Raw genomic sequence first — 10541 nt, forward strand, 5'->3', positions numbered from 1 at the left:
ATTTAGGCGGGTTTGCCGCAGATAAAAATTTATAGTCAGTTTTTGAATTCAAACGAAAGAGTTTACTAGCCTTGGGTTAAGGTTGTAATTACATTTGGATTAAGCGGATTGCGATCCGCTAAACTCGTACTTGTTCTTAGTGTAGAACGAAAGGTCGGTGACCTAACCTCCGCTTCCTCTAAGCGCAAAGCTACGGAAGCCCCGCTGCATCTCTCGTCTCGGTAAACGACAAAACTGATTAACTGTGTGTTAATTTACTCGGGCTCTGTGAGTCAACGATTATATGTGCAAGTACAAGGCAGCCCCGCTGCTTCAAATTGGTTTCGCCAAAAGTGGCGCTTTATTGGCAAATGAATTCGACACATAGTATGTCAACGTCTGGCAAGAAAAACTGCGTTGTTTATTTTGCATTTGTTGCACTTCTTCTGTAGTTAACTCAATTAAACGTCAAGTTAGATAAATAACGTGGTCTCATTTGTTTTTCTTATCAAAATTAATGAAGCTAATCCCTTAAAACTGTCGTGAACCTTTTTTGAGCTGGTCAAAGCTACCATTTAATTAAGTGGGTCTTCATGTGGGTGAAGATTCACTCGAGGCCTTCCGCTTGAATCCAGCCACTTTTGAAAGCGCTTAGGTCCGCAAGGTCGGTCTGGGTAGAATTTATTGAATACTGGATAGCTTTAACCCGCGACGCTCGCTCGAATACATATATAAAACAAGATAGATAACCGAGCCAGAGTGATTCGCTGGCTGCAAAACAGCGGCTTGGTATTTGCAGGCAAATGTGCCCCCCGTGTGATCACTACATTTTACGATGAGATGTACAAACGATCGAGCTCTTGCGCAGGCCTAGTTAACAGACTCTTTCATGCGTTAGAAGGCACGGGGCGGCCTACCAAAGAGAATTGAGCTAGATTGTACCACGCGGAAGTCGTGGTTAGTGGACTCATATCTCAAAGAAGAACGCTCGCTGTGAAAGAAGGATCCTGTAAATTAGTTTTGTGCATAATTGACGTCAACATTGCGGGCTTTGTGGTGCCAAGGAATGTCTGATAGAACTAAGAGTATCGTAAAGATACGTATGATCTTCAACTGTTAGATCATTGAAACGTATGCAAAGATATTAACATTTTCGAATGTTGACACTTTCTCCTTGCGCCTCATGACGGGGATATCTGTCATTACGTCGATGCTACTTCCTGGCATTCACCTAGAATGCTTCCTATCCTTCACCTAGAATGATAGCGTGACGCACAGCTAGGTAAGACTGGGATTTGAAATAGATTCTCATCCCAAGCACGTGCCTAACAAGAGCGACGCGATCCATTTCTAGACTGCAGGTCAAAATCCTTTGCCATGTAGCTTTTCCTAATATGAAATTTTGAGTTATAGAGCCACCTATGACGCAAAGCAGAACTGTGATAGCGTTAGGAAGGGTAAGGGATTGTTCAGAATGACAAAAGCCGACAGTATCGCTCGATACCTTATATGAAGCTCCAAGGAAGTTGCTGTGAGCCGCGTTTCCAGTGTATATATCGTCTGGGGTGGTAGTTATCGATCTTATGTTGCCATGGTCCTCAAAATTTTAAATGGATGGAAATAATCGAGTTTGTGTCGTGGTCTATAAGGTAGCTTGTATAGACAGATACTAAATATGAGCTAAGATCCCTTGGAGTCAATACTGGTGGAACGAAAGAGGTAGACTGTGTGTCATGGTTCTCAGTGTTTAAACTATAGAAATGGACTAACGTATCAGTGTGCGGCATTCATCAGAACAAACAACCGTGATTGTGAGCCGCCAGAAGAAGGAACAAGTGCTGATTTTAATTCGGATGGTTCATCCTTCTTGGGTGTGACGGACCGTGTTCCCATCGTGCGAGAAATGACTTATAATGGGATCGCTGCAAACATTTATTCGCTCGTGAATGGAGCGACCAAGCAGTCCTACAAAATATCATTCTTCGCTCTCAGAGTCGTCGCTTAGCCTGAAAAGGTTTCTCTCGGAAAAAAGCGCAATATTTTGCAAGATGATGAAATAGAAGTATATATAAATGAGCTAATCATTTGTCACGGCAAGTCGCAACTAATAAGCACTGAGTGTGGGGAGCGGAAGAGCTGTGCTCGGTAATTCTGTACATCACCTTTATTGCTCTTGTGGACATAGAATTACGAGGTGACGACAAACCCGCTGTGGTTTTCACCACGATGCAAAGTGCGTCATGCAATAGACCTAGTTTACAGATCAATTATCATGTCACACGTGAACAAACCTTAACAAAAAAACGTTGTGACATTATACACATTTTTATGCAAAGTGCAAAACGGGTTCCAAAAGAACTCCAAAATATCCATGCGTTCCGACTTTCTTGCAAGAAAGGTGGACGGCACGTTTGGAAGTGCATGTGCTTTTTAACATTGACGGAATCACCACAACCTTGCAAACGTCGATTTCTCAAAATACCGCGCAGCATAGAATTATAATTGATGGTAACTTATTCAACACATAAGAAATTATCCAGAGCTCGTAAAATATAGTGAAATTTAACTCTTGAAGTGAATTCTTCGGTTGGATGGTCTGGGAGCTGCTGATCACCTCCCAGGGACTGGGTCACGTACCAGCAGCATTCGCCTGTCTAGTTATGCAGCAGTAAAACCTTCGTCGAGCAAACCTCTTTTGACAGTTTTTGTCCATAGGATTACAGAGCAAAAACAGATGTCGGCAATAATGTTGTATACTTGGCGAGCCGTGTTTGAGTGTCTGTTTTTTCGAACATCAACAAGCACCGAGATCCCATTATTGAAAAGCTTCATCATGAGGCCTGGATATAGAGGATTATCTCGTATCACTATACCAATAAATAAAATAAATGTTTTTGGTCTGACAAACTACTGGCACAAATAAAAGCAAAATTGTACTGTATAGCATAACACGGCAATTCACCATTCTACTTACCAAACATTAGTAGTTGTTGGGGAACAAAATAAGCGGTACCCTTCCGAACTGTAAGCGAATGCTTTATGCACTTTTTCTATTATATCCAAACAAAGTATTCAAATCTTTAATATAGTATTGATAAATTTTGAGCAAACGAGCATTGCTGCATTTTTTGTATACGTCTCGCCAGCTTAAAGTTGCAGAGAACCCGAGTTTGATCGACGAAAATGAGCTTCTTGTCGTGAAGATAGCAAATATTCATGTTAAAAGTACATCCTGACGGCTCAAGCCATTTGTGATATGGATGGACAATGCGTCATTTCGCATGGTGACATCGTCGCTACCTCTCTCTCATAAAATGACGGGATAGTCATTTGATTCTCTGTATAATCGACATTTGAGGTAAACCGCAACTTTGAGCAATGGAGAATGAACTGTCGCTCATATTACTAATTATCTTATATCCCAACGGTGATGTAAAGCATCGACGCTGCTATCCGTGCTGCGTACACGTTCGACGCAGACTGTGTGACGCTGATGAAAATTTTGCTTTGCATGGGGTAATCGATCTAGATAGTGCTTGACCTAGAGTGATGGAAGCGCAATTACACCGCTACCTTATGTTTTGATGTCTACTGCGCTCTAGCTCGATTAAACTATACACGCAACGTATGGATGTTCTTCATGTCCAGACCTCTGTTTAAGGCACACGATACTCGATCAAGAGATTATGGAAATCGTCGACTCAGTTAGCGCCACGTCTTTGTGGCCTAAAATGTATCGGTGGGTTAGGACTCATGTGCGTACACGCGAAACGTGTCAACGATATAGTATACACCACATGCATAGCGCCTTCAAAGAGCCTTGCAGCTCATTGGAAGGAATACTTCTGGTGCTCTCGAGAATTTTTTGACCAACGAGCGTTCGCCTCGGTGATATCGTCAACGATGAAAGAATAGTCAATCTGATGTAGGCAACAGTCGAATTATTGTCAAACTGTAATAAACCAAATTCTGTTGATCTTGCTAAAAAACTAATAAACTGAACCCCGTGTTGTACATAAAATTTTGCAGAAATTTAAGGTGGCTGACAAACGACTGCTTTTGTCCACGCAGACTATTGATCGATGATCAAAGCAAAGTGAGTTGTGAAGATAACTTTCACGAGAATGTTTTAACGGAGCAACCACAACGCTTAAAGGACATTCCCTCATAATTCAATTTGCGTTGATTTATGCATTTACATGCCACTGCAGACCTCGCATATTTTTTGATCTAATGACTCTCATGTTTCCTTGACCTCTCTCCAAAGTAGTTCACTCTTAGTGTTGGTGGGGGTGCTGAGGGTGAAAAAATGCCTAGCCGGATCGATTTGCTCGTATCCTCTTAGCTATACTGTATTGCGATACAATGGTCTTTTATTTATTGGCATGCGCAAAGTACTTCACCTATGGCTGAAAGGCAAGAATGGCAAAAATAACACGCAGATACTAGGGCCGAAAAGGTGAACCTTAATCTAATGTGGGGGAACTTTTTATCAGATGCAGATAACTGCGGACGCTCGTAATACCGGATGCGAATTGAGATACAGCTCATGTTCTTTGTCAACTTGCCCAAGCTGTAACATGATCAAAGTGTAATGGGTGATCCGAACGCAAACATACTATTCAATATTCCAAGAGTCCCCCGCAGCTGATTTACCGTCCGCTTCCATAGGATCTATCCGGTTTTAAGCCTTTTGATGCGCCTTAAGCCAATAATTTTGGACACTGAGCAAGGGCAAGCCGTTACGATGGTGTGTTCGCCACAGGTACAACTAGTATTTTGTGAAGCAAATTGAATTCTTTAAAAACTCAAGAGATTTTGAGGACTCACTTCGGCAACATTGAGTTGGCATCGCTGACGTTTGAATCTACGTGACACGAGACAGCGTCATGCGGCGCACGGCGTTTATCACTCGTGAGCAAAGCCCAGACTTAAATCCAAGATCCGATTGACTCGTAGCTATACGAGCAGGCAAGTAGAACTGTTGTCAGCAGAAACGTGGGCAATGGCGAGAGCATGCCGGAATGTTAACATCGCATTTTGTACGTCAAAAAATTAATCACCAAACGACGTTCAACTTCAATATATAGCGTCAAAAATACGATATGATATGGTCATTACTATCCTTACCAAGATCGCTGTGCCCGAATGTGCTTAAGTGAGTGGTCAAGTTCCTGGTGTGGTTGATGTTTGGGACAATGGAAAGGAGCTACACCAAGGGAATGGTGGAGGGGATAGGATATTTGCTAGTCCATCGCTCCTAGCATAATAAGCATCAGGCTTAGCATGAAGCGAAGAAATTAAGGAAAAGGTGTTGGGCTAATTCTGCTCAGATCGGCGTAGCGATATCATTGTCGCCAAGTTGTATTGTAATATTTCTTAACGCGAGCTTGAAACATGCAAAACAGCGTTTGTTGTGAACGTTTGCAATTAAAATCATTTTAACGCAAAGCATAGAAAGGGGTTCAATTTTCACTGTATTTGCACCATAATTTGATGAGCCACGAATGATGTCTGCGTGCAAGTGGAAAAATCGGTCTTTATTAAGATGTTGATCTGAGCATGACTGTAAGAATGACATTTTTACCGAATAAAATGTACATCGTAGAAATTTTGCTCATGATACTGACTGATTGGCACACTTTGTCTAACTTTCGGAGATCAACAGTCGAGGGGTCGACAAGCTGGCCGCGACATGGTTAACAATGTCGTGTCAAGTCACTCGGAATTAGAAATCACAAGAGGGGTACTGATTTCAAGGTATAAAAGTATATTGTATGCAACAAATCAGCCGCGTAAAAGCGGCTTGTCTATAATAACGCGACGCATGAGGTTGTTAGTACACCGACGAATATAGACATAACAGCAAGTGGAAGAAAAAACTGAATCTTGGAAGTGGGTCAAGAAAGGATCGGGAGAACATTTTTTGGGGGGGCAACTTAATTTTGCAAGTGAGTACCTGAAAGCTGAGAGTGATGTATAAATTCTTGGAATAATTCAAATGGGAATATCTATCAGAGTCATAGCACTGATCAACAAGAGATGTTGAGATTGTTTGAAGACATACGTGGAATTCGAGCTTTTTCTGCTGCGAGCAAGAGGAAAAGACATCAATAGCCATGTCATTGAAACGTGCCGACAACAAATGTAGGGATGAGTAGTCGCGTGGCTTTCGAAGTCGTAAACTTCGATAGCACCTTTACTGCTGCGGTATATTGTGATGATGATCTCACCGACCATACGTGCTCAAATGGGTTTTCACAGGCGAGTTAATCATCAATACGTAATGATGTGCTCATACATATGACCCTTGACTCTTTGTCGGGAACTCAGCCTCAAATCGTTAAATGTGATGATAAATGCATAGCCGAGACGAGACGCAAAAAAACCTTGATTAATCCAGTTGGACAAGTCAATTTTCTGACTCCAAAGGGTAAACGACTCCAGAAGATCGCCTTGAAATCGATACGTGATTAATTGTTTTGATCATTGGCCGATACACTCACGGGTATAATTGGTATCAAACAAGCTTCAAAATGTCTTAATGACTTTTAAAAAGAGTTTAGAAGCAGCTTCACATCTTCGGATTTGATTTAGAGGTTTACCGGTGTTTATTGGTACGTGTGATCAATAACCAATATAGTAATGGAAAAGCAAAAAAACACATACACGAGGCACATTTCTTGCTTGTGATTTACCATTGGGGTGCTGGAGAGATGCTGCAGAAAGTAAGACATATATTCTCGACAGTAGTTCCAGATATTGTCGATAGAAGTTTAATGGGTACTGTGGCAGTTTTGAATTTGTCTAGATCTTCTCTCATCGTCCACTCATGCACTGCAAATGTACGTACCACTGGGCATACGAGACATTGATTTGTAAAAGACAAACCCAAGAGGTCTATATATCGAAAAATGTGCTTGTCACGCAGCATGTCAAGAACAGGAAAGCGCTGAGCGACAAACAGAAACTACAGTGCTCAATTGTTGCATTTCTTATGGATACCGTGGAGTGACTCTCGCACTGTCGAGTCTCGGCGGCGTGCTCTACTGTTTGTATACATTTTTTTCTCGTGATGATCACGCCATGATTTTGTTGATGAGATCCTAATTATACTAATCCGAATCATTATAAACTTATTCTCGTGATCCACAACGATTGCCACAAAAACTTGATCAAGAAGATACGACCTGATGAAGCGAGATCCAAGCTCAATTCTCCACGCTTCGCAAAGCTTAGCGCATGCAACGTCTAGTCCAAAATCGAACGCGTCGCTTTGTCGAAGCGCGAGGTCACCATCGTGACGTTCGATCTATACTAAACTAAAGGGCGCATAAGCTCATCCACTCACATTCTATGCCGACCGAACTTAGACTTTTCCTTAAAACTATAGTCGGCATAGACGGATGATAATCTTGCCATTTTCTGCGTGATGCGATGACGACATTGATGCACGCCAGAAGACAAAACTCGTACTAATCGAAAACAGCTTAGAGCCTTTTGTACTTGACAACAGTGTATTTTTCATTGCAAATGCAATGGACGATCTATATCTTTTCAGCTGCTTTCGGTTGGCAAGTGACGCGTTCATACCCATTCGCATTTGCTTGTCTACATAAAGGCGAAAGCTTCAAAGACATTATAAAAATGGCCGATTTAAATTTGGAGCTATCAGAATCGGACCACGCATGAGGCTTTCGCTCATAGTTTTGACCTTAATTCGTTGGGGCCCGTGACTTGTCGGTGTAAAGGATGTTATACATGAGAAAGACGCCAACAAGGTCACTCCACTTTTCAACCCTTCTTTGAACTGCGGCTTGAAAGATCCGCAGTAGCCTTTATCTTTGCAGCATTTAACCGTAAATCTTGATTTCTGATAAAGTAGCTAGATATGAAAATCGCTGCGCCAATGATACACTTGAATACGTTGACAAACATTCTCGAAAAGCGTATTCAGTCGATCACTGTTGCAATTTTGACGTAAATGTTCACATTAAGCATACCCCCGTATCTTGCACAACTATGGATTTATACATCGTAGATATTAGTCTGTACGTATGACGATGGGATTTAACAGCAATAGAACTTAAACATCGCTGGTGCGGTAGTAGACGGCTACAGCAAAGTGGATGCACTATCCTTTATGTGCATTTGATGGTTGTAAGATAATCGAGCAAAGCGCAACCAGCCCGGCTGTTCTGCTGCAGACCATTCCAAGAATCTAGAACTTACGCCGGATTAACGGCTGCATTAATCTTGGCGTAGATATGCACAGCTTGACATGTTGTGAGCCGTTCGGAAAGAGAAAGTTAGTGTCGAGTGGAGAAGAGTTTTTAGTCCATCGAGCCCGTTTCTTGCTGTGCGCAAACGAATATGTACATGATGTCGCACTGTTACCTGGGTAAGGGTCATTGACGTGTGGTACAATATTTGATTCCTGGAACCGGGTCAATCCTATGATGCGCTCTTAGTTCACGAGGCAAATCCGAGGTGAATCTCTCGTCAACAAGTTGTCAAATTTCGTATGAAGAAAAAAGAAATTAAAGGATTTTTGTGGATATCCTTATCTTACCCCGCAATCGGTTCATTTGTAATGAAGTCGTTCATGACATTAATTGAACTAAGCTTTCCTGCTAGTACCAAGTTGACCAAATCTGTGATTCACCGTATCGCAATCCCATGTCGAAGCCTGAGAAATTGGAGCGAAGCACCGTAGATCGTCAAGCTCAACAAGACTGTTATAATGATTGGAGATTTACAACCCTTAGACAACTCACCCAGGAGTGAATAAAAATCCGTACTCTAACCGCGGGGGGGGGCGTGTCACACAAAATTGCTCACTCAGCGTTGAAATCACATCGGTGCACGGATGTAAATAACATTACAGTCTAATCGTAATTCCTTCGGTACCCCCAAGTATACACTCTGAAGAATACGGAATGCTTTGTCTATTGTGAACACCACGACTTAGTGTCGATTCTGTCGCTCAAGCTCTACTCATGGCAATTACCAATATGTAAATTAAAATCGTCGAACAATCTCATCCCTTTACAGAAGATATCGTAATTTCATGATTCACCAAAACGATCCTAGGTGTTAGCAGAGGCAAATATATGATTAAAGGCAAGAAGAGCGTGGCGCCCACTTGAAGTCGATCCACTGTTCACGAAAAAAAAGCCGTACCATGAGTCTTGTCTCAAAATCTGGTCTATAATCAAAGTATCAGAGTCTCCAAGCTTTATAGAGAGGTGTGGACGGCTATCCAGGCATCAGACTTGCCAACACCCTACAGTGGGTAGCGGTCCACAAGAACCGCCGGTTGCGAAGAGGCACGTTCCGTAGCCCACATAGAGAGAGAGCTAGTAGAGCACTACTGCATTTGCATTGAACAGCACAAGAGACTACAAAGTATACTTTAGTTGCGAGCAGTTCGCAGAAGCGTAGGAAAAGCAACGAAGATGTCGCGGATTCGTCTAGCGACGGACGATGATGTGGACATGTCTGTTCCGCAGCCAATATACGAATATATTGCGCCGCCAAAGATGTGGGATCAAACGGCACTCGTACAGTAGCATCGGGCCCTGGGTCAGTACGAAGAGCGTGTGCGGGAACGTTGTTGGTGGACCAACGAGCCATTCGAGAATGTGGTAGCTGGTATCCGCACCACCATTGACCCCAACTTGCTGGATTTCTTGTCTCAATATGCATTTGGCAAAGACAAACAAGACATCTCCGACGACGAGATCATTGATAAGGTCAAAGAGCGATGTGAAACGATGAATGAGGCGTACGTCAGTGACCCGTCCGCCCTATTCACCAAGCAATTGAAAATGAATCTCTCCATTGAAGATGTTCCCAGTCGTGTATCCAAATACTAGATGCTATCGTGCAAATAGTTGAAGAGAATGGGTTTCAAGAGAATCTGGGTCGTAGTCGGACATGGGACCTAGACTATACAGATCGCATGAAGGAGCAGAACAAAATACTGGTGGAGAACCTCCAACCACCAATGCTGAAGGAGGAAACCCAGGGAATGCTGAAGCAGCTCAAGTATAAGAACGTCAAGTCGCGTGGTCAACTGCTATACAAGTTGGTACTCGAGCGAGCCACGCTGCAACAGCTGTACTACAACAGATTCCATGGGCGGGATCGGTCTTCCAAAGAAAGTGCTAAGAAACCGGGTAGAGGATTTTCTAATAGGGATAGGAATCGCACTGCACCGGTATAACGCGAGCCAACTGTGAATAACCCTTCGACGTCTGATCAAGTGGCGCGACCTTCAGATGCAATCGCTTGTAGGAGAAACGTGAGTGGAAGTGGATCCGGACCTCGCCACGGTTGCTTACACTGAAAAGGAAGTCATTGGGTTCGAGATTGTCCAGTGGCGACACCCGAAGAACGCGAATCACTGTTGAAGACGCAACGGGAGAAAAGAAGCTGGCAAGTGAAGCGAGTGGCGGTTAAATATGATGTCATGGAAGAGGGCCCTCTTGATGGATCTATTGTCAAAGAAGACGATGCGTCGGATGAGTATTCAGTGCTTATCAATGGAGTTCTGGAAG

At 42.9% G+C, this 10541-nt stretch overlaps 2 protein-coding genes across 2 annotated transcripts; one reads left to right on the forward strand and one right to left on the reverse strand.

Moving 5' to 3' along the window:
• Positions 1-1589: 1589 nt before the first annotated feature.
• Positions 1590-1984, forward strand: PHALS_03187 (uncharacterized protein; the record flags this gene model as incomplete). Its single annotated transcript, XM_024717459.1, has 2 exons — positions 1590-1628; positions 1703-1984. 2 exons carry the CDS (start codon positions 1590-1592, stop codon positions 1982-1984), a joined length of 321 nt encoding a protein of 106 aa, XP_024582955.1.
• Positions 1985-9237: 7253 nt separating this feature from the next.
• On the reverse strand, positions 9238-9615 carry PHALS_03188 (uncharacterized protein; the record flags this gene model as incomplete). Its single annotated transcript, XM_024717460.1, has 1 exon — positions 9238-9615. The coding sequence occupies one exon, from the start codon at positions 9613-9615 to the stop codon at positions 9238-9240; it is 378 nt and encodes a 125-aa protein (XP_024582956.1).
• Between the last annotated feature and the right edge of the window lie 926 nt (positions 9616-10541).

Source organism: Plasmopara halstedii (genome assembly GCF_900000015.1).
Source record: "Plasmopara halstedii genome assembly, contig: Scaffold_2103, whole genome shotgun sequence".
Classification (NCBI taxonomy): Eukaryota; Oomycota; class Peronosporomycetes; order Peronosporales; family Peronosporaceae; genus Plasmopara; species Plasmopara halstedii.